Source organism: Brachycentrus maculatus, unplaced genomic scaffold (assembly GCF_059751285.1).
Source record: "Brachycentrus maculatus isolate JH-2025_06_01 unplaced genomic scaffold, ASM5975128v1 h1tg000495l, whole genome shotgun sequence".
Classification (NCBI taxonomy): domain Eukaryota; kingdom Metazoa; phylum Arthropoda; class Insecta; order Trichoptera; family Brachycentridae; genus Brachycentrus; species Brachycentrus maculatus.
This window is the reverse complement of record NW_028281242.1, coordinates 293,298-319,906: the sequence shown is the minus strand read 5'-3', so window position 1 is coordinate 319,906 and position 26,609 is coordinate 293,298. Positions and strand designations below refer to the sequence as shown.

The window sequence follows — 26,609 nt, the reverse complement described above, 5'->3', positions numbered from 1 at the left end:
GTTTATTTGTTAGCGGACAAAGTTTTAATGTGTTAAGTAGGCACTAAGCAATACTTAAGAGTTGAAGAAAACTTTCGAAACAAGTTCTCATGTTGCCGAGAACGTTCTGAGAATATTCAGACTTTGAAAACAAACGGCGTTGAATATTCACATCAACCAGGTACTCAACATGTACAGGTTGACGCAAAAATAGTCACCCTATCGGAAGATCTTATAATTGTAGCAAATGACGTCGTACGTCAATCGTATTTGACATTTGTAAACAAAAAAGGCGCCGTGGTGTAGTTGGGTAGACGTTCGTCTGCGAAACTGGCGTCGCGGGTCCAAATAAATTCAAGAAATATTAATTTTCAATTAGTCTGGGTATTTGTGATGGATTTTTCACATTTACCTTCCCTATCTTACTATCATACCTGCAGAAAAGATTCTAACAGAGGTTTTGCGGGTTGTTCCTTTAATAAAAAATATTTTAAAAAGACAGCTGCAGTATACAAACAAATTCAAGGTGGCGCAAAATTAATCGTCCAATTTTGTTTTTAAATAACGTTTTTACTAAATAAAATAATATAAATTTTGTGTAATGGAAATCTTTATTTGGACCTTAAGAATTTTTTTCTGTTCTGTGGAAAATATGATATCCATCAAGTGTTGATTAATACACATTTGTACTTGTTTTATTAATTGGTTTGTATATAAATTGCCTAATTTATAAATGTCAAATATGATTGACGTACAACACTATTTGCAAAAAATTATAACATCTTCCGATGGAGTGATTCATTTTGCGCCAACCTGATATTATAACTTATGAGCGTTTAATGCAAATGTCCGTATGTTGGGGTAGGGGTGTTTTTTTTTTTATTAAAATTTATGTTGCATGGAAATGCTGTGAAAATGTTTTAAAAACCAGTTAATGCAGAGAGCGTTCAGAAAGTAATAAATGACGACACGAGACAAATGACGCAAAGGCAATATACGGAGTGGTGACAGATTGCACGAGTACGTTTTACTTAAAGCATATATCGGCAACCACCGGCCCGCGGGGCTATTTTGTTTGGCCCCCTAAGTATTTTGTATAAAAATTTACACGCGTTTGCAAGAAAAAAATCATTTGTCTTTTTGGCAGCACATATTATATACGTGCGAACAGTTTTTTTTATCGAGAATGAAACACAAAAAAATTTAACAGATGAAAATTCCAAATGATTTTCCTTTAGCAATACCAGCGCCAACAATATTCTCTGAATTCAAGTTCAAAGCTAATTCTCACATATTAATTTTATGTCGTTCATTATATAAAACTTTATCCATTCTACCTTTTATTAAATATGATTTAAATATGTTTAGTCCAGCCCTCGGAGCCAGAATGAGTTGCCCATGCCTGACTTAAAGGATAAGAACATTTTTAACACTCCTCGTCTGTAATAATATGTAAATTACAATTCAACCGAAGATTTCACTGAACACATCTCACAGTATATTAGCAGTTGACCAGTTAAACTCGTGCGAAAATATTTGCCTTTTCTTTCATTACATGCAAATACCACAAAGATCGGAAAACTCTAACGACAGATTGAATGGCTTGTTTCTTATGTGATAACTCTTCGTTTTCAGTTGAAGACGTGTCAAGCTCACGGTTTCAGCTTGACTTGATCAGAAAATTTGTATGAAAATGAACGTTTACATCTGAATCCAATCTAGCTGATTGATTTGCATACTTTAGTGTGAAGTTAAGAAACTTTTCATACTGATGAAATATAACTATTATGAGATTTTTATAACTTTTGGGGTGAAAATTTGGCAGTCTGGGCATTTACAGGGCTTACGACCAATCATTGGCTGGTTTGAATGATCACTTTGACATGTCAAAAAAAAGTGAAATAACTTATATAATTGGAGAAAATCCAGATTTGTGAATAACTATTTGGACACACTCAAAATGTTGTAAAGATTTGGAGACACTCAAAATGTTCTATAAAAATTCTTTCATATTTTGAAGAAACACTTTATTTCTGTCGATAAGATCTACTTTACCATCGACTTGAGGACACGACAATAAACTAATTTCCCTCTAATTACAACCCCTAAGTAAAAAGCCGCCTTCGAACGAGGTCGAGGGAGCAAATGGCCACTTTATTTTAATACAATTATTATCCCTCGATAAGGGGCTCTTCTTTCTGCATCCCTTTCGTTCGTATTACGAAGAGCATCGGTGAGGTGAGACGCACTTAAAGTAAAATAATAATGTCAATTAATGGCTCTCAATACTTTTAAAATACCTAAAATATCTAATGAGCGTATAGCAGACAAAGGGATGAATTTAAAAATAAAATTTAAAACGTCTTTTCCTCGATTAACACTGATATTTCAAAAATATTATTTATTGATTCGGTAGTCACTTTGTGGTAATGTTTGTCCATTTTTAATAAAGGTTTTACTCGGTAAATATCACTTTATTCCGTGATTTTTGAAATAGTGATATTTACAAATTATAACTTAAATTAACAATTTCTATACATGGGAAAATGGATTGAAAAATAAAAAAAAAAATGAAAAAGAACGACACACAAATAAAAAAATAAAACACTTTATGAAAATATTCATACAAAATTAAATATGTATGACTAAATATCTATTTATATATATATATATATATATATATATATATATATATATATATATATATATATATATATATATATATATATATATATATATATATATATATATATATATATATATATATATATATATATATATATATATATATATATATATATAAATAGATATTTAGTCCAACCCTTGACGCGGAGCCAGAATAAGTTGCCCATGCCTGACTTCAAGGATAAGAACATTTTTAACACTCCCCGTCTGTAATAATATTAAAATTACAATTCAACCGAAGATTACACTGAACACATCTCACAGTATATCAGCAGTTGACCGGTTAAACTCAGTGCAAAAATATTTGCCTTTTCTTTCGTTACATTCAAATACCACAAAGATCGGAAAACTCTAACGACAGATTGAACCGCTTGTTTCTGATGTGATAACTGTCCGTTTTCAGTTGAAGACGTGTCAAGCTCACGGTTTCAGCTTGACTTGATCAGAAAATTTGTATGAAAACGAACGTTTACATCTGAATCCAATCTAGCTGATTGATTTGCACACTTTAGTGTGAAGTTAAGAAACTTTTCAAACAAATAAAATATAACTATTATGAGATTTTTATAACTTTCTCTAATTTTATAGATAAAAAAGAAAATGAAAATGAAATTCTTTTGAGGTGAAAATTTGGCCATCTGGGCATTTACAGGGCTTACGACCAATCATTGGCTGGTTTGAATGATCACTTTGCCATGTCAAAAAATAATATGAAATGACTTCTATAATTGGAGATAAGTAATCCAGATTTGTGAATAACTATTTGGACACACTCAAAATGTTGTAAAGATTTGGAGACACTCAAAATGTTCTATAAAAATTCTTTCATATTTTGAAGACACTTCATTTCTGTCGATAAGATCTACTTTACCATCGACTTGAGGACACGACAATAAACTAATTTCCCTCTAATTACAACCCCTAAGTAAAAAGCCGCCTTCGAACGAGGTCGAGGGAGCAAATGGCCACTTTATTTTAATACAATTATTATCCCTCGATAAGGGGCTCTTCTTTCTGCATCCCTTTCGTTCGTATTACGAAGAGCATCGGTGAGGTGAGACGCACTTAAAGTAAAATAATAATGTCAATTAATGGCTCTCAATACTTTTAAAATACCTAAAATATCTAATGAGCGTATAGCAGACAAAGGGATGAATTTAAAAATAAAATTTATAACGTCTTTTCCTCGATTAACACTGATATTTCAAAAATAATATTTATTGATTCGGTAGTCACTTTGTGGTAATGTTTGTCCATTTTTAATAAAGGTTTTACTCGGTAAATATCACTTTATTCCGTGATTTTTGAAATAGTGATATTTACAAATTATAACTTAAATTAACAATTTCTGTACATGGGAAAATGGATTGAAAAATAAAAAAAAAAAATGAAAAAGAACGACACATAAATAAAAAAATAAAACACTTTATGAAAATATTCATACAAAATTAAATATGTATCACATTTGGCCAAAAAGAAAGAGTATTTTGCAATTAAGTAAACTGCTCTTACTATCCATAAATTAATTAAATTGGAATAAATACATTAAACACACATATATATATATATATATATATATATATATATATATATATATATATATATATATATATATATATATATATATATATATATATATATATATATATATATATATATATATATATATATATATATATATATATATATATATATATATATATATAGATATATATATATATATATATACATATATATATATATATATATATATATATATACATATATATATATATATATATATATATATATATATATATATATATATATATATATATATATATATATATATATATATATATATATATATATATATATATATATATATATATATATATATATATATATATATATATATATATATATATATATATATATATATATATATATATATATATATATATATATATATATATATATATATATATATATATATATATATATATTTACTATTATTACGCTTAAATTCAATGGGAGATACACATCATAAAGGTTGGTGTATATTTATCGTAAGAATATACCAAATAAATACAAATATTCCACAAATTCATCCAGTCTCCAATTTCTATGGGTTGGATATTTGACAGACATATCTTTTATGCAAACAAAATTCTCGATGACGTAATGTCTGCCAAGTACTATACGAAAATTGTATTGCTTAATATTTTTCAATGTAAATATTTGAAAAGGCAAAATAAATACTTGGCTTATTTTAAGAAACTGTTTAATTTATTAAAATAATCCTAGTAACTATTTTCACGTTTACAAAGCGTATCATATTTGAATGCTTTGTCATTCAACCTCTTTTATACACCTACACATAAAAATATCAAATATCAACACTCCAATTATTTTATAACACCCCTAAAATTTTGTTAAAATCAGGTCTCTTTGTCGAATGTTTTGAAATATTTTATGTTTAAATGTAATCCCATTTATACATAATTTGAAGTGAAGTATGCTAGCCTCCAAGGAACACACTCTCACTTATATATATATATATATATATATATATATATATATATATATATATATATATATATATATATATATATATATATATATATATATATATATATATATATATATATATATATATATATATATATATATATATATATATATATATATATATATATAATATATATATAAATATAAAAATTGTGATTTTTCATATCAATATTCATCCAATATACTTAATAAAACAGTGAATATCTCTCTTCTTGAAGGTTAGTACAAATCCATCCCTAAATATGACGCATGCATGTTGAAACTTTCGATTGGTACCTGAAGCGTAAGACTGATCTCCTTGTATTCATGAAATTAACAATCTAGAAGTAGTCCACACCATTGGGTGCGGATAAGGGTTTAAAAAGGAGCCTTTTGCAGCTGTTTGAAAAAATAGGGTAGATAGTATTTGTCAAAAAGAAAACAAAATACAAAAAGGTATTATTATGAAACTGTAAATTGATCAATATAAGGAAGGAAGGAGTATGATCAATCAGGTAAGGAGTTGAAGATATGATGGACTGCTACGGCTCTAAGGATACAAAAGCATTGTTTTAGGCATTTACATTCCTAGATTAAAAAAATGATTTCGATATCGCGTCGTTCTGATCGGTGCCTTATTCACCATTTGTGTTTGTCTAAAAAATAAAAATAAAATTGCTCAGTATTCAAATAGTAGAGCTTTGCTTTGACTAACTTTAATGTAGTTTGCAAAAGTTATCCAAGCGATAATTTCAGTTAGTTTTAAATAGTTTGTACTAAAAGTCAGCAACGTTGGTCCTTGTTAAACACACTATGTAGCTGTTATTTGAGTTGAAAATAAAACAATTTTAACTGTTAACTTTAATAATTGAGAAAACTTTAAGGATTCATTTTAATTTAAAGGATATTTGTTATGTTATTTGTTAAATAGTGAAATTGTACAGTGTTAATTTCATTATTTTAGAAATATAAACAATTATAGATTCAAAAGACTATCTTTTCTTTAATGTTTTTTACTGGTACTTTGTGGCACTGTATATGCGTAACATAAAACTGAAACATTGTTTTTTACCACTTTTACTTTTGGTATTTAATTTCAATCGTTTTCGACTAGCACTTTGTCATCTTTAGGGATGGATACATGCTAAACTTATTCTATGAATATTTAAGTATGAATATTTTCATTTATAAGTTTAGTACATATCCTTAATATGAAAAGGTGCTTGTTGAAATTGTATGGAAAAAACACATACACACATACATTTATAAATATATTTAGATATATATATATATATATATATATATATATATATATATATATATATATATATATATATATATATATATATATACATATATATATATATATATATATATATATATATATATATATATATATATATATATATTTATATAAATATAAATATGTACATGTATATATATATGTATATATATATTTATATATATATAAATATGTATATATATATATATATATATATATATATATATATATATATATATATATATATATATATATATATATATATATATATATATATATATATATATATATATATATATATATATATATTTATATATATATAAATATATATGTTTATTTATATTTATTTTAAATACTAAAAAGCGTATTGTTAAAATACACCATATCGCTCACTCCTTTCAAGAACGTCATAAATCAAAAATCGTAAATTTTCAGTTGTGCGTGTTTTCGGAATGCCCAGAAAATGTACTATATCCCAACAAAAGAGGCAAATTTTTAACTTAATATTTACCCGCTACAGGATAGAAAGTGTTGTTTTTGGATTTTGAAGAAAAGGTATTGTTTAATTATTTTTCGAAATATACTAAATATTTTTCATATGGAGAAAAAGCCTTCAGGTTTCACCTAAAAAGATCTGTTGCACAGAAAAAAAGTTCAATACGTGGTTTGATATTTATTTTTAATAAATTGTATTATATTTTTAAATATTAAAAACGATCTCCTGAAAAATCAAGTTTTTTGATTTATGACGTTCTTGAAAGAAGTGAGCGATATATTCAAGAGTAAATTATTTAAGGAGAGAAAAATTTTTGAAAATTTCAAAATTAAGATAAAATTAACAACAACGAAATATTCATACTATGCAATTAAGATTTTTAGATTTCAAAAAGAGATCAATTCCCATCTCTAAGGGGGAAAACTTAAATCGAAAACGTGACGTACTATACTGTACTGTAGTTGTGTAAAATGCTCGTTTAATCGATTGTTGCTCATCAAACGTACCGAAGGGAGAGGATAAAATTTTCACGACATTTTTTTTTATAGTAACCGATCTTTAATCATTTCAGACCAAATATGTCCGACGCCGCTGTTCTCTCCCCAGGGCATATTCCATTCAACCCTAGTAAAAATTCGGCCTCAGTATTATCAAACTGTGGCCATTTTATCAACCTGAGCGTAGGTTTGGTATTATTTGAAATAAAAATAAATTTATAAGATGAGATTAATATAATTTATCTATATGACGTAGTGTAATGGTCAGAATAAGATAACTGTGATAAAAATCAATCCTTAAAAAAAATACCCTCTCAAACATATTTTTTTTTAAAGTATATAAAATCTTCTTTTTTTTCTTCTTTTTCTTCTTCTTCTGCTTTAGTTAGGACCGTATCTAGTAATCGCTCTTATTGAAATTTTAATCCCCATGTTTTAAAAATAAGTACAAAAACTTCTAGTGTAAGATTTTTTATGTTTTGAATATTGAAAGCATTAACTTTGTGGATCATATTGACATATTATTTTGAGAAATAAAAATACTTTGTTTTTTGATCCATTCACATTTTTATTAACAACCAACTAGTTTCGGCAACAACCTGTTGCCCTCTTCAGGGTTTAATTTATGACTGAAGAGGGCAACAGGCTGTTGCCGAAACTAGTTGGTTGTTAATAAAAATGTGAGTGGATCAAAAGACAAAGTATTTTTATTTCTCAAAATAATATAAGATTTAAAAAAAAATATGTTTGAGAGGGTATATTTTTTATAAAGGATGGATTTTTATCAAAGTTATCTTATTGAACGCAATGTTTTTTAAGGACCTTTATATAAATGTGCATTATGTGAAAGTAGAGGCAGAGGATACAAGGCAATAAGGATTGGTCAGCGCAGGACTAGCGAAAGGGGTTGTAAAGTACAGTTCAGTGCCCGCAAATGATAAAGGCACCGTGCCCTTTCCACGGTGTGAAAGCTACATATTAACATTATTATCACTTTCAATTTTCCGCTCTCACCGAGTCGAAGTTGCCAATAAAATGTGGTTGTTGGTTGTTTTTAAGATTATGGCGCTGTAAAAATTCTGTTTTGGTATGAACCTCGTAAAATTATATAAATATACATATTTAAGCACAACACGAGCGTAAACATATCTTGAGAGATATAATTTTTATTACACAAATACGTTTTTATAGAGTTTAATCACGATTAAGTGTTAATATTCTGAAGTAAAAGCTGTCTTTTTAATCTGTTAATTATAAAGAATGTGTAGAAGAAAATGCGTTTAAAAAATGCTTTTTAAATTTGGGTTAACATATACATAAGTAAATATGTACATATGGCTCACTCCTTTCTACAACGTCATAAATAAGAAAAACTTGATTTTACAGAAGATCGTTTTAAAAGTTTAAAAATATAATGAAATGTATTAAAAATAAATATCAAGCCACTTATTGAACTTTTTACTGTACAACAGATCTTTTTAGGTAAAACTTGAATGTTTTTTCTCCATTTGAAACATATTTAGTTTATTTAAAAAAATAATTAACCAATACCTTTTCTTCAAAATCCAAAAACAACACTTTCTGCCCTGTAGCGGGTAAATATTAAATTAAAAATATGTCCCTTTTGGGATATAGTACATTATCTAGGTATTCCGAAAACATGCACAACTGAAAACCTGAGCATTTTTGATTTATGACGTTGTTGAAAGGAGAGAAGCGATATATACCCACATTTAAAGTTAAAGTAAAAAAACACTTGGCATCGTAATGTAAAACTCTCTTCATCCTCCTATCTACGTTATGTATTTTTTGAAATCGTAGATAAGCATAATAGTGAAATTTCCTCCCAAGTACAGGTCCAAGAATATTACATTTTTCAGAATCAAAATTCATACTATTAAATACAGCACGTCTTTGAAATCAAACGGTCATGCACAATATATTTTTGATATATTATCACTTATACAATAGGAATTACTGGTATTATCATCACTTGATATAGGAATCCGCGTGATACGCCATTAAGGAGAGATTTGTATAGTACATATAATTTCACTTATAATTAAGCTACACAGTCTTACAAAGGATTAATAACCCATTAATTTTGGAGAAACCATATCGCTTGAAATTTGTAACACAATATTTTGATAGCAGATTGATACAAGTAACACTAACGATTATAGAGAATACACAAAATGTATACAAAGTATTAAGGGTTGAGGGAGTTCGAGGCGAATACGTTTTAAGAAGCATTAGGAAAGAGAAGCAGTCACCCAGTGAAAGGATGTTTCTGCCAGTGTCAAGTATTGTTTTTATTCACAAAGAAAATAACAAAATAATAAAAACAATTAATACAAATTTCACTGTTTAAATGCGTTTAGTTTAATAATTTTAGAAATTATGACCGCAATTCTAGAATTAGGTTCAGAAAGAAGGGTGGATACTTGGGCAGGGAGTTGGATTCCTGCCTGCGTGAAGATATTTAGAAAGTTCTCCTAAACTGAATGAATGTATGTATGGTTTGCATCTTACATATCTTGTCCACATTCGCAATATGGTGATGTGACCTTATCTTATACACAGGCAGTGAGCAGTGCCCATATCTATATAGGTATGTATAAAGTTTAAGTCTAAGGAGGGTTGTGAAGATCTCAGCTCCGTCCATAGTAAATTTTACGAATAACCCGTCATCTAGGGTTTACTGATAAGATAAATTAAATTTCACTTGGTAAATTTCTGTTCGCCTCCGTAGTGTAATGGTCAGCATGCTTGGCTACCGTTCTGGAGGTCCCGGGTTCGATTCCCAAGGGGGGTAAAATAAATATAAGTGATTTTTCACTGTCATATTTATTCAATATTACCCTGGACTGGTATCTGAAGCGGAGGGCTGATCACCTTTCCTTCATGTGTAAACGATCAAGATAACACTGCGTTTATATGACGCAGTGCCCTATGCACCACTGGGGTGCGGATAAGGGTTATATTATTATTATTATTATTAAATACTTCTATTTTATTTACCAAGGTCTATTGAAAAATGCCGTATCAATCAATAATAAAAGGAAATAAATAACGACTTCTTTTAAATAAGTCATTTTCAATTTTTTTTTTCATTCAAAAGCTCGCGTTTATTTTTAAGCTCCTAATATAATTGGGCCAACGACATAGTCCCTATCGTAGGTAAAAAATGGGTAAAAAATGCCCAAACTGGAGAAGTTTGGAAGTTATTGGAAGAGTCATTACATCCGGCAGTAGAGAGACTGCTGATAAAGAAGAAGAAAAAACAGAAAAACAGAGCAAAAGTAATGAAAACCATCTCAATCGATTAAGCAACAGTTACCCGTTAGTCACATCACTAATTTAAACCACCGTTTCATTTCATATGCAACGAATTATCTTGGTTTAACCTCTATCCCGTTTTCCTAATAATAATAATCATCCTAGCATCATATATGAAAATTATGACAAGAGTCATTCCAGCCAGAAATCGAGGCGTTCTATTGTCTTTGTGTTTTAGCTTCATCATTTTACTAGCTGTCACTAACAAAATTTCCGTCTGCTATTCAACAAACAATGTCGTATTAAAACCGGTCGTTATATTTTTATTGTTAATTAAAAACGTAATACCACATATTAATGGCCACCTTTTACGTTTAATGCTGCCATTCGATCTAAGACAGGCAACGCAATTATTATAAAAGCTGAATGGTCTTTAAAAACATTTTATTCCCGTTCACAAATTTCGATAAAAAATAAACCACACTAAGTATTTATTTTGAAAATTTTCTTCATGAAGAAAAAATACATTTTTTATTTTAAATATTTTCATCTTTAAGATGAAGAAGAATATGTATGTCTATCATAGACTGGTGAGAGTGATCACTTTATACACGTGTAGCATTTACCATTCTAGCCTTGATTGCCAACCATACCACTAAAATTTTGCATATATATCATATATACATCTTATAATTGACACGACTTTCATATATGAGTTCTCGGTAGCATTTATGGTTGAATTGAGTAGGCTTTCACTCAAAACTAGCCTTTCAAAGGTTGTATGTAAAAGTAAACGTATGTCCGCCTCCGTACTGTAATGGTCAGCACGCTCGGCTACCGTACTGGAGGCCCCGCGTTCGATTCCTAGGGGGGGGGGGTCAAATAAAAATTTGTAATTTTTTTCACTCTAATTTTTATTCAGTATTACTCTAGCCTGGTATCTAAAATGGAGGGCTGATCACCTTTCCTTCACGGGTTAACGATCAATATAGTACTGCGTTTATATGATGCAGTGCCCTATGCATCATTAGGGTGCGGATAAGGGTTTGAAGAAGAAGAAGTATAATGTTATTAGCTTACCCTGACGAAGTACTGCACACTCTCCAGCAGCATGCCGTACATCTTGATGTTTTTTAAACACAGCCAATGATAATTGAATGTCGTCTCAATAGGTAGTTTAATTGTTTAATCGTTACCGGGCAATAACACCGCTTCTGTAATAAAATTAAATAAATTAAAGACATCCACTCCCTTAATTGTAATTGTCACTTGAATTTTAATGGGATATCGATTTTACTCCGAACTTTACGACGGAAATAAAAGAAAATGGAGTTATTAAGTCGTTTGGGTATTAATAAAGTTTTTTTTTCATCGAGAAATACCTTTCTGTTCAAAAGAATGATAATTAAATATTTAAACTTCCCTTCATTGTACATTTAAAACCTGTATTCTTCGTAATAATTAGTGTTATGAGTTTTTGTTTTAATTCTCAATTGATGAATTTTATTTTCTTATAAGATATTCTCGAAAATTAATATTTTTGATCCCAGACAAACCCAAATTTGTGAACAAAGATTTGGACAAGCTCAAAATTTTGAGAATAAAATAAGTGGTCAAATTAAAAGCTACAAAAAATTTTAAATAATTTTTTCAGGCGTGTAAATAAATTGGAAGGAATCTTGCATACAAAAAAAAGTATTTTTTACTCTGTCTAATTTCACGACTCGAATCACTAGGGCAACTAACACTTCTAACGAGTAGAACAAACTCTATACAAGGTTCCTACGTTTATATTTAATCAAAATTGGCTAAGGATAATATGGGGATTTTGGTATTATATCTTCAACTCTCCATTATTTATTTATTTCAAAACATATTACATACATAAGTCATATATACATATAATATTCGCGATGAGTAATTTCTATTTCTCATTTTGTGACATGGGATTAAGGTAAACAAGACTGGAACACAAATAATAAAGCAACAAAAAAGATTTTTTCAAATAACCAAAACTAATAATAATACATGGCAAAATATAAAAACAATAAACAGGTATAATAAATAGGCATAAGAAGCATATTTAAAAGAAATAAATGAGAAAAACATAAGGTAAGAAACATAATCAGCGCTAAGATCATTCTACATTGTCAACTTGTACAATTTGAACTTGACTTGAACTGAAATCTATCTCCTTCTCTCCTTTTCACTCTTCTGTCCCTCTTCCAGGAATTTTTCTAAAGTAAATCACCAAAAAGTAATTTCAAATAAACGAGAATAAGTCCGATTAAATACATTTTCTGTAACCCAAATTTCATATGCCTGTATTCGAAAAATGAACATAAAATTTAGAAATACTCTCAAATATCTCGCGTAACGTCAATTTTGTCAAGCTTCGATAAGATGCCTTTTGTTCCGAGACGGAATATTTTCATCGGTGTTAGAGAAAAAGGTAACATCTCCACCCTCGTTTCTTCCTGTTCGGAACGTTATATATAGGGAAACGGGAATAAATTTGAATACAAATAAAGTCATATCCGGAAAATTCCCTTTCGATATTGAAGGACCAAGAACTTACCTATCTAAAGGAACGGAAATAATAATGTTCTTAGGACTAGGCTTCACAAATATATTTTTTATGATATATTTATTTAATAATACATGTATAATTTGAATTACGAAAAAATGTTACAAAATAATTTCTGTGCAACAAAAAGCTACACTATGAAATTCTAAAAATGTGTAAATAATTTTATTTAATGCTTCGGCAGTCAATTTAAGTCATATTAGTAAATATTACTATTATTACTTAAAATCTATACGGTGTTTAAAAATGATGCGGAATGCATCGAAAAACGTGTCACAACAGATTTTATTAAATAGTGGTACTAACCAAGTAAATCTTAAATTAAAAGTATGTAAATGTTTGAGAAATAACCATTATAATAGTCTCCTACGGATATTAAAAAAAAATTATAAGTTATTGGTAAATTCCGATTTTACATGAGAAATGAAAAAAAGCCATTTTTGAATTGTAATGCAATATATCCATAATAAAGTGCAATAAATAAGTATTGATTGTAAATCCCTCTCCAAGTACAAGAGCTTAGTGCTTTTTTTGAGAGGCACAGCGTAACTAGAATAGGATATTTTATAATGGAAATAATTCTTGTAACAAGATTAAAACAAATTAAAAATCTTTGCTTTTTTAAATAATATACTTTTATCACTAGAAATCGATAAATAGTTTTCGTTAATTAGTTTAAAGACAATCAAAATAAGCAAGGAAAACCCGCCTTGTGATAGTTGAAGACAATATAGTGAATTAAGTTAAAATAATGAAGAAATAAAACTATTAATAAGTATTTAAAAAAAAAAAACTTCTCATACTCAAAAATCGTTATATGACCATGTGATTTTTCAAATTTGTTACCTCTAATATATTGTTAAAATGTTTTCAGAATGAAATAGTTTTCAGTGTGATTGTAATTCCTTTATAAATAAAGTTTGATGTAATGATACGATTCATTATAAACTACGTTTTCCAGAAAAATCAGCTATTATTTTATTAACATCCTTACGAGTTTTCCCAAAATATTAATAATTTCCACCTACTTTTGAATAATTGAGACTCGCGAAGTTAGGGCTTGTAGACTCTCCGTGCAAAACTCACATGGGCGGTGTTCGCTCCGCTGTAGGCGGAATACTGACCTCTCCGCCCTGGATTCGCGCTATTTATACGAAAAGTTGCGTGAAGGTTGTTCGGAGGGAATTGTTGTGTTTATTAGGAAGGGCTGCGGTTGTTAAGGGAGGAATGGGGATAAAGCGATGATTAATTTATGATTTGTGAGGAAGATACAATAGAAGAAAGTATAATGGGGAATTGGGGAAGCTAATATTATATCTTGGTGAAGGATATACGAAGTCTTTTTCTTGGGTTTATCTCACGAAGAAAGAGAATTAAATCTTGCGGGTAAACAACATAATATATCATGACTTTATATGTATCTCAACATACATACAGAAATTTACAACATTTTAAGTGTATCCAAATACTTGTTCACAAAATCTGGATTATGTCCAATTACAGGAGTTATTTTCATATTATTAAAAAAAATAAAAAAAATAAAAAATAATAATATGAAAACAACTCCTGTAATTGGAGATAATCCAGATTTTGTGAACAAGTATTTGGACGCGCTGGAAATGTTGTAAATAAATTATCTGGTCAAATTATAAGCTTAAATAATAAAAATGAAAATGGTATTTTCTGGCGTTTCTTATGTGTGTGATTGTAATCCAGGATTCGGACCTCACATACTAATATAAGAGTTTCTGCTTAGTAAAAAGCTTCTTTACATCTCACCAATAGATGTCTCTAGTGAAGTTCTAGTGATTCAAGAACAAGGTTTCTAAATTGGCTCATATAAACAGAACTTCCAAGAATTTGAGTAATGTGGTTGTCAATAATGGGTAGAATTAATGAATGTTACACGTGTTTAAAGTGATCACTTAAACCAGCCTATGACGGTCGTCAGCCCCGTAAATGCCCAGACCTCCATATTCTTCTTCATCTTTGATGAGATGTCAAAAAATAATAGATAAAGAAGTTTATTGAGATGGGATTATAGACGTCTTGGGATTTACAGACATTACGACCCGTAAGGATTATTAATGATTGGTTTTATAATGTGAGGACTTTTTTCAGTCAATAAGTTTGGACAATTTAAATAGCGTTAAATAATTTTCGTAAAATACTACCTCAAAGGATTTTTACTGTGATTGAATTGAGGGAAGGGCGATAGAGGAAATGATTCAGCAAACAATCCGTTTTTAGTTTTTTTTTCTAAAGATTATCTCACTCTCACTATTTCTAACTTCTGGGGGAAGAGCATTCCACGTCATCGGACCGCAACAGCAAAGTCACGCTCGCCAAATTTAGTGCGCTCGTTGCGAGCTGGTAAGATCACTTCGCCCATAGCAGTTGTTGTAGCCGATCGAAGCGTGAGATGTCTTATAATACACCTTCGTGAAATGTGTGTAAGATTCTTTTAGAATTATTTTACTTACGAGACGCTTATAAAGTATAATTTTTTTTGACATCTCATCAAAGATGAAGAAGAATATAGAAGTCTGGGTATTTACGGGGCTGACGACCGTCATAGGCTGGTTAAGGTGATCCCTTTACACACAGTAACATTCACCAATTCTACCCATTATCGACAACCACACTACAAATTCTTGGAAGTTCTATGTATATGAACCAATTTTCAATCATTATTCTTGAATCACTAAAACTTCACCAGAGACATATATTGGTGAGATGAAAAGAAGCTTTTTATTGAGCAGAAACTATTTTATTAGTATGTATATAAAAAAATAAATAAAAAAATAAAATAATTCCTGTAATTGGAGATAATCCAGATTTTGTGAACATGTATTTGGACACACTCAAAATATTGTAAATAAATTATCTGGTCAAATTATAAGCTTAAATAATAAAAATGAAAATAGTGTTTTCTGGCTGATGTCAAAAAATAATATTTTATTTTTATGTTTAAATCATCAAAGATACTTCTAGGGACCTAATATATGAAATCAAAACAATATTTAGGTTACATACTCTCTCCGTTGCTTGCTATTGATCTTGGCACATTTTTATCTCAGATGTGGTGCGAGTAAAAAAGGATCATAAATTGATTGATAAATTTAAGGTAAAAAATTGATGCAAGTCCGAAATCACTCGCAAACGGGTGGAGTCTGATAAAAATAAATAATACTGATGAATATATATTTTTTAAAAGGGCACAATGATTCTTCGTTGCATCGTTTACAAACGGAATCGGTTTTTCCCCTACAGCCGCTATGGTGGTATTTGATCAAACACATCAAAAAGTAATTTATCGTTAAAGCCCAGTATTCGTTACGTAGCTACTTAATATTTTCTAAATCCAGGTAACATTTTACGTAATGGATTTTTTTTGCATTAAAAAAAATAAGTTTTTTTCAAAATAATTCCATGGTTTTGAAAAGTAAAGAGTGATTGAAAGGAAAACAAATATGTAAAAATATTATTTCTGAGGATATTCTAAAAAATCAAATAAAATTTAACATACAGTTTTAATAAAGGGCGTGAAAATGTGGTGGTCGGCTGGTTATTGCATTCTATGTTTGCGTTGTATCCCATTAACTAATTTGTAAGATAAGTAATATTTAAAACAATTAAGCGGCACTTTTAACTTGGTTTTGTTTATGACCCTAAATGGGGGTTTAAAATAGGAAAGGGCTAAATGTATATGATAAGAGAAATTTACCCAGTATTTGGTTTGAAATATCGAAATAAATCTCACATTAAAAACTTTTTTATTGTTGTCGAAATTTGGTTCCAGAAGTTATTATTTGAAAATGACTGCCATCTATGAGAGATAAAACAAAGCTTTTGTTTTCGTAATCGTTGGTTTTCCGGCCGTGCTCAATGTCGGTAAAGAAGAAATCTGCGATAAATAGATTCTTCAAGTTAGTTGTCATCTGCGGTCAAACTGTTGGCTATCCTGCAACAGTGTTCAACAGCAGCTGTTCGCGAGATGTTTAGGAAATTGCTTTCTCGCCCGGATTGACATGAGGACAATAAAATGTTAGTTGTTTTGTTCAATCAGAAGTGCTTGAACGTATAAAAACATGTGCGAGTTCTTGTGCTTGTTGTGAATCAGTGAGACGTGATATTGACTAAAATTGTGTTAATTTCTATGTAAGTACCACTGCCTTTCAATATTTTTAGGGCGCAAGGTTTGTTCGGAACTAATGCAACACGTTACCGGGGTACAACGGGAATTATTGTTTGCAAATTAAGAATATTAGCAAGTACACACGCGTATTCTTTTGTTTTAATTATTTCAAATTATGTTTTAAACTTTTGTTTGCATTCGAACGTCAGATACCCACCTTTCACCGTTATATTAGGCGTGCAGAGAAATAAATTAGGTGTAGTTTATTAAATTACGATGTGATAAACGTGGCTGAGAGTGTTTTTAAACAAATTATTTGCGTTTACAAATACCGTATCGAGTGCGCGACATTTCTTAATCGAATCAAAGTTTTATTTTGACATTTCATCTCCTGTCTTCTGGCCATTTTTAAGAATTATTGTCATCCTGTCAGGTAATATGTGGATTAGTTTAATCTCTCGATTCGTTTGTTTTTAATTAGTTTTTAAGTAGTCATTTTCAAATCTCTGATAATCTGATATGTTGTTGAATACCTCCATATGGGTAAAGTGACATTGCTTGACTAATTGACTAACTTGATAATATCTAGGGTCCAATGCTATAAGTAACTAGATTTTTACGATAGATAGCACTCTAAATGAATTAGCATAATATATATGTCGGTCGACATATCGCTCACTGCTTTCAACAACGTCATATATCAAAAATAGTCAATTTTCAGTTGTGCATGTTTTCGGAATACCCAGAAAATGTACTATATCCCAGCAAAAAGCGGCATATTTTTAATTCAATATATACCCGCTACAGGGAAGAAAGTGTTGTTTTTGCATTTTGAAGAAAAGGTATTGTTCAATTATTTTTTAAATGTACTAAATATTTTTCAAATGGAGAAAAAACATTCAGGTTTTACCTAAAAAGATCTGTTGCTCAGTAAAAAGTTCAATAAGTGGCTTGATATTTATTTTTAATGCATTTTATTATATTCTTAAACTTTAAAAACGATCTCCAGAAAAATCAAGTTTTTTTTTATATGTGACGTTGTTGAAAGGAGTGAGCGATATGCTGAAATATGGTAGTATTATAACTGAGCATATATTGATATCAACCTATTTATTGATTGGAATTGTTTTTTGCTGTTGTGAAATTACATATTGAAAAGTGACAAATCAAAGTGCTTCGGAATATTTGAAATAATAATTGTCAACAATAATACGATAACATATTACTCAAATTTGTTTTAAAGCTAATTAGCTTGAAATTGTCATAGTTTCACGTGTAATAGGAGAGGAGCATATAATTAGAAAGAGAACTGTTTATGAACTAATATATGTATTTGTACAGAATTAATACAGTAAGTCGAATTCTCATATTTACGTTAAGGTATTAAGTAAATCTCCTTAATAAGCCCATTGATCATTCATTTATAGAAAACTTTGTTTGTTAGAACGATACTCATATATATATGAACAATTCTCTTCATTCAGTTATTAAATATCCTAACAATTTTTATCAATGACTAATTGGATGTCCCGGGTTCGATTCCCAGAAGGGGGTCTAATAAATATAAGTGATTTTCTCACTTTAATATTTATTCAATATTACCCTGGACTGGTACCTGCAGTGGAGGGCTGATCACCTTTCCTTCGTGTGCTAACGATCAAGATAACACTGCGGTTATATGATGCAGTGCCCTATGCACCATTGGGTGCGGATAAGGGTTCGAAAAAATTAGAAGAACGACAAATGAAACGCCTTTTTCACAGCATTTTTAGTGTGTCCAAATCCTTGTTCACTAATCCAGGTTTCCTCACTTTGGAGTTTTTTTTTTTTAAATTGACATCTCGACATAGATGAAGATGAAGATTGAAGTCTGGGTATTTATAGGGCTTACGACCCGCCAAAGGCAGGTACTGTAACATTCATTTAGAGAGATTGTCGGCCTAGGTTACCAAAGAACAATATAAGTATATATAATATAATATATTTCCGCATTATTTTTATTATATTGTTTTATGTATACTGTTATTAAGTATTTGATTTATTTGTTTACAAGAAGCTGTGTAATTTAACGTCTAAATCAGTGTTTCCCAACCTTATTTGTACCATGCCCCACTTTAATGAATCAAAAATCTCACATAATATTTGAAAAAACCGTAAATATCATACAAAAACCGCAAATCGACGTGGGTTACTGCAGCAATAAGATAAAATAATTTCATAACTGGTTGAGAACGGATTTTCAATCGCAATTTGATCAAATATAATATGTCGTTGCATCTCAAACAATACTGCCCCTCGCTTAAGACGAAATGCTTCGTGTGCTCGTACGGAATACAAAAGAATTTTCATCCAAATTATTGATAACATATCTTCCGAAATTAATGACACATATTCTGAACTATTCAAACCTAATTTTTTTCAACTGGTCAACAACAAGCTTTACGACAGATATAAACTGAATTTTCTAAATGACGAATTAGAATCTATTCACACCCCCCTCCTATATTTTTTTTAGGTCATTACGTTTATAGACGTCAGTAACAAGGAGTATTTCAATAATATTATGCTTAAGGGTAATGATCAATGGGTAATGATAACTTGCACTTAATAAATAATTAATCGATCATTATTCTCGTTACTATTTTATTGTGTATTTGATTTTAAATTTGGCTAATTCATTACAATTTTAAAGATTGTTACAACATTTGGTCATTTGGAAATTTGCCCAAAGGCAGTATTCGGTGGTCCTCAAATAAATGGACTCGTCTGACCTATGGATAATATCTATATACAATACTCATATAAAAATATAAATTGCAATATTTTGAGTGTGTCCAAATACTGGTTCACAAATCTGAATTATAGGAGTTATTTTTCATATTATTTTTTGACATCTCAGATGAAGAATAATATGGAAGCCCCGCATATTCCCAGACTTCCATATTATTCTTCATATATGTTAAGATGTCAAAAAATTATATGAAAAATATAATTATTCGTTTGTTTAAATATTTAATCTTTTAAAAAAAAATGTTATTCGCCGATTGCTTTGAAATTTTGACGGAAAATTTCATTTACGAATACGCTCCTGAATTTATCTTTTTTTAAAAAAAAATCTGTATCTGTATAAACAAAAATAATGTATGGTATCCTTGCTTATGTATTTTGCTAGTTTAGTAGTACTGTGTATGAAGCAGGATCTGGTTATATCTATAATTTAAGCCTGCAAAGTGTAAGCAAAGCACAAAAAAAGGAGCGACCGGGTTTCGTCGTTACCGACATCAGACTGGACCAGTCTGATGATGTCGGTAACGACGAAACCCAATCGCTGGTCAAATAAAAATAAAGTGGAAAAGCTAAAAATATAGGTTTTAATCTAATAATATATTAAAAATGCAATTCCATCACGAAGTGTCAGTTGATAATATAAATCTATTAACAAAAAAAGGAGTTTGTGTGCATCGTAATATAACTCTCCATAAAGGCCAATGTTGGCAAATTTACCAAACAAAGATGATTTATCAAAGTGTTTCAAATAAACGCCAGAAGTTTCATTTGATTTAACCCACCATTTTCATAATTATAACACTTTTAAAAAACCCTTAAATAAACATGAAATTTGACAAAAATGGGCCGGGCACTGGGGAAGTTTTGAGTTTTCGGCCGGGGCGCAAAGAGTTAATGTTCCTTTGTAAAGGTGAAGTAAAAGTTACATCTACGTTTAAAATTTTACATTAAATTTTTGTTTTATTTGATAAAAATACCTCACAGATTCGCTGTACTGTAATTCGAACGCTCCACTAGTCCGAACAGAGGATAAATTTTCGGCGTTCGGATTATAGAGTTCCTGCTGTAAATAAAAATAAAAATTACTCTCATAAATTTGTTCGTATTGTGAATTACTAGAGAGTGTCACACGTATTTACATAACAATAAAATAAATCATAGCACACTCACTGCCGTCAATTTTTTTATTGTTGTTCAAGTAACCTGGTTTCTTTCTGTCGAAATTAATATACTTCGCCCCAAATTAAAAGACAAGCTGTCAGTAAATTGGGCTAAAAGTTTTGTCGTTTCAATTAGAAAACTTATTTTAGACGATTTAAAGCAAAATCAGATATTTCGCGAGAGAGCAGATACCTATTTGCGCTTTATTTCATTCAACCTAGAAAAACAATCTTCATTATTCTATTTTTCATTAAACATAGATAAAACATGTATGGATGAGCAGGGATCTAAAGACGTGTGTGGGGCAAGACACTGTAATATTTATTTAATACTACCCTGGACTGGTTCCTGAAGCGCAAGAGTGACCTTGCCTTCATGTAAGTAATGATCAAGATAACACTGCGTCAATTTGATGCAGTGCCCTATGCACCACTAGGTGCGGGTAAGGGTTAAAAGTAAGTATATACGACATTTCAAACTACTTTGCCAGTTTATAGGACGTTAAAAACTTATAGTATGCATCATTGAGTCAAAATTGCATATTTTAGATTTGACGCTTTTTGCCACCACGATATAAACTTATTGGAAATGCACATACCTGACACACGACCGAAACGGTATAAACTGATAGGAGACGACACGTCACACACGCGTCCAAATAAATATGAGGAAATCCCTTAGTAATAAAAAAAAAACATTTTTCGGTTCCTCGGTGAATCACTGAACAAAAAATGTTTGGATAGAACAGCGTTACGCGGGGCATTACTGTATGCCTGTTTATTATTATTCGGAGTGTCTCGTTTTGCGTGAAAGTTATTTGCGGACCGGATTGCGTTTTGAATCCGTACCGGAATTATCTGCCGATTGAAAAAGCGACGCGACTATTTATCACATCCGACGTGATGCAACTATCGCGACGCCCTCAAACACGCCGAGAAATTAAATTGTTTGGATTGCGAACTTCTCACCTTTGGCCGCTCGAGTGACGAACGACGACGCTCTCGCAAACTTACTTTGTTTACAACATTTTGAGTCTGTCCAAATGTTTGTTCTCCAAATCTGGGTTTGTCCACTTAGGATTTATTTATATTGACATTTCAACATAGACGACGAAGGACGACTACCGGTTTCGGAATAATCATGCCATCATCTGAAAATCGTGCCCTGATGATGGATTTGTAATTCCGAAGCCGGTAGTCGCGAAGTACAGTTTTATGTAGTTATTATACAAAGTGAACGATGAATGATAAGGATTGTGTTTTAAAAAATATATATTTATCAGTAGCCTAAGAAAATTCTTCTTTTTAATCTAATTTTACTTAGTTAATACCACTATTTCTTAAAATCTACCGCGACTTCGGCTGTCCAAATTCAAAACACAGTAAGGGACATTTTTTTGTAGTACGTTTTTTTTTTGCATTTTGGACTTAGTAGATTTTACTTAGTCTAAAAATGCAAAAAAAAATGTCCCTTACTGTGTTTTAAGTTTGGACAGCCGACGTGTTTCGGTGCATTCCGCATCATTTTTAAACACCGTACTAAGTAAAACTTAAATTAAAAATGGATGGATTTTACCACAAAGTGATTGCTAAATCAATTGATGAATCTTGCCTATTATGTACAAGGATTTATAGCATATTTAGTTGATATATCTTAAAATGATGGGGAATGTGTATAGTAAATAATTAACGAATCAGGTTGATCCCTAGAAATAATACAGAAAATACAATGGATTCAATATCTTATATCAATCAATAAGATTAGTTTTATATTACCATACCACAAAGTTTACAATGCTTTTAATATGGAAAATACTAATTGTAATAATTTTAAACCAGAAGCATAGGCGGAAAAACAAGAGGAAGAAAAATAAATTTAAATTCATGGTTTATTGTGTCCGTAACATCCTATGTCCGCCTCCTTAGTGTAATGGTCAGCACGCTCGGCTACCGTTCTGGAGGTCCCGGGTTCGATTCCCAAGGGGGGTAAAATAAATATAAGTGATTTTTTCACTGTCATATTTATTCAATATTACCCTGGACTGGTACCTGAAGCGGAGGGCTGATCACCTTTCCTTCGTGTGTAAACGATCAAGATAACACTGCGTTTATATGACGCAGTGCCCTATGCACCATTGGGGTGCGGATAAGGGTTTTATTATTATTTTTATTATTTAACATCCTATTGAATAATAATTGTGAAGGTCCCCATCAAAACGTTATATTTCAATTATTAAATGAATTTGAGTAATCAGGAATTCTAGCTTGTTAAATTTTTACGTTTTGGTGCGATTTAATGATTTCATATTGGTTTAACACAGGATTGGTCACGTTTTGTCGCAACTTTAATTAATATTCCTATAGAATACAGTAAACAGAACAGATTTGCATTTAATGGATTTTTTCGTGCAATATTGAAATTGTAACTTTTTGGTGAGACCTCCACAATTATCGTGTATGCACCTCGACTCGTGATGTCGTGATTTTTGTACAACCGTAAAGATTTCACAATGGATCATTTTCAGACGGGAGGAATATCTAATTTAACATACTCAACCTATAAAGGATTATATTAGACTCGCTTTGTGTTTATAACAGCCGATGTAATCAATATTTCCATTCGTCATTTTCGTTTGGAAAATTCGCCTTCGCAAAAACGTCGATTTTTGTAAGTTGGTGATGAATGGCGTCACAGAAACGATGGACTTATTTTAATATTGGTGACATTGCTAAATTATTGGCGGCTCTATTTGTTGATGTCTATGGTCCACCCTTCCACCCCCCGTTCATATTATATCACAAACGGTAGTGTAGTGGTAAACAAACAATCTACACTACTAATATTATAGCTATTAAAAGCAGATACATTTTGGGATACGCCGCAAAACACACCCGATGACGTATAGCGGTGTCCGTTTTTCATTTTATTCAAATATCTAAAGTTTAAACCTTCATATCTCCCTTATTTATCTACAGATTTCAATAAGAATCGTACCGATAGTCTTGTGATTTCTCATATTAATTTATTAGCCAATAAGCCAACATCATGAGAAAAATCCATTGTACTTTGATAATAACTGTGGTGCATATCGCTGCACCGAAACACGTCGGCTGTCCAAACTTAAAACACAGTAAGGGACATTTTTTTTTGCATTTTTAGACTAAGTAAAATCTACTAAGTCCAAAATGCAAAAAAAAAACGTACTACAAAAAAATGTCCCTTACTGTGTTTTGAATTTGGACAGCCGAAGTCGCGGTAGATTTTAAGAAATAGTGGTATTAACTAAGTAAAATTAGATTAAAAAGAAGAATTTTCTTAGGCTACTGATAAATATATATTTTTTAAAACACAATCCTTATCATTCATCGTTCACTTTGTATAATAACTACATAAAACTGTACTTCTGCGCAAGCTTATTTCTGCGCAATTTTCTACGGAAAAAAACGGACGAAGAAAGCGAGAAGCGGCCAAGACGAGGCGGCATTTTTCACAAATGAAAGTGTCGCCTTCAAACATGGAAATTGGACTTGTGGATTCCGTTTTCGCTGCCGGATCCGCGGCCGCGGCGAATGCTAATGACCAAAACTATTGTAACAGACTACTAAATGAATAGAGAATAGATATTTGCATAATCGAAAGTGAGGTCAAAAAGCGAAATATCGAAATTCAGCTTCATGCGTTCATTTTCGTAAAACTCGAAAAGCAGACGATGGATCTACTTGAAATCTTCACAAACGCGCCCTAATGTTGAATCAACTTAATAAATATGGCTTTTAGAAATGAGTAAGATATCGCTCACTCCTTTCAAGAACGTCATAAATCAAAAAACTTGATTTTTCAGGAGAACGTTTTTAAAGTAAAAAAATACAATACAATGTATTAAAAATTAATAACAAGCCACTTATTAAACTTTTTACCGTGCAGCAGATCTTTTTGGGTAAAACCTGAATGTTTTTTCTCCATTTGAAAAATATTAAGTATATTAAAAAAATAATTAAAATACACCGTTTCTTCAAAATGCAAAAACCACACTTTCTGCCCTGTAGCGGGTAAATATTAAGTTAAAAATTTTACTTTTTAACTGGGATATAGCACGTTTTCTGGACATTCCGAAAACATGCACAACTGAAAATTGACGATTTTTTATTTATGACGTTCTTGAAAGGAGTGAGCGATATGCACCACAGTTATTATCAAAGTACAATGGATTTTTCTCATGATGTTGGCTTATTGGCTAATAAATTAATATGAGAAATCACAAGACTATCGGTACGATTCTTATTGAAATCTGTAGATAAATAAGGGAGATATGAAGGTTTAAACTTTAGATATTTGAATAAAATGAAAAACGGACACCGCTATACGTCATCGGGTGTGTTTTGCGGCGTATCCCAAAATGTATCTGCTTTTAATAGCTATAATATTAGTAGTGTAGATTGTTTGTTTACCACTACACTACCGTTTGTGATATAATATGAACGGGGGGTGGAAGGGTGGACCATAGACATCAACAAATAGAGCCGCCAATAATTTAGCAATGTCACCAATATTAAAATAAGTCCATCGTTTCTGTGACGCCATTCATCACCAACTTACAAAAATCGACGTTTTTGCGAAGGCGAATTTTCCAAACGAAAATGACGAATGGAAATATTGATTACATCGGCTGTTATAAACACAAAGCGAGTCTAATATAATCCTTTATAGGTTGAGTATGTTAAATTAGATATTCCTCCCGTCTGAAAATGATCCATTGTGAAATCTTTACGGTTGTACAAAAATCACGACATCACGAGTCGAGGTGCATACACGATAATTGTGGAGGTCTCACCAAAAAGTTACAATTTCAATATTGCACGAAAAAATCCATTAAATGCAAATCTGTTCTGTTTACTGTATTCTATAGGAATATTAATTAAAGTTGCGACAAAACGTGACCAATCCTGTGTTAAACCAATATGAAATCATTAAATCGCACCAAAACGTAAAAATTTAACAAGCTAGAATTCCTGATTACTCAAATTCATTTAATAATTGAAATATAACGTTTTGATGGGGACCTTCACAATTATTATTCAATAGGATGTTAAATAATAAAAATAATAATAAAACCCTTATCCGCACCCCAATGGTGCATAGGGCACTGCGTCATATAAACGCAGTGTTATCTTGATCGTTTACACACGAAG

General features: G+C 30.6%; 2 protein-coding genes across 3 annotated transcripts in view; one reads left to right on the top strand and one right to left on the bottom strand.

Annotated features, from left to right (window-relative positions):
• LOC148301980 (soluble guanylate cyclase 89Db-like) overlaps positions 1-14,436 on the bottom strand; it is a 67,316-nt gene extending 52,880 nt beyond the window's left edge. Inside the window, exons 1-2 of the mRNA XM_088272375.1 lie at positions 14,363-14,436; positions 11,828-11,961 (exon numbers count right to left, since the gene is read on the bottom strand). Coding sequence (XP_088128501.1) covers positions 11,828-11,869 — 42 coding nt within the window. The 5' untranslated portion in view covers positions 11,870-11,961; positions 14,363-14,436. The remainder of the gene's footprint in view (positions 1-11,827; positions 11,962-14,362) is intronic.
• A 2,859-nt stretch (positions 14,437-17,295) lies between these two features.
• LOC148301978 (uncharacterized) overlaps positions 17,296-26,609 on the top strand; it is a 145,034-nt gene continuing 135,720 nt past the window's right edge. The window contains exon 1 of one of the 2 annotated variants that reach the window (XM_088272352.1): positions 17,296-17,495. The gene's annotated coding sequence lies outside the window, so the exon portion shown is untranslated. Of the gene's footprint in view, positions 17,496-17,771; positions 17,906-26,609 lie in introns of those variants that run through there. The other variant, XM_088272353.1, reaches the window with a different exon arrangement.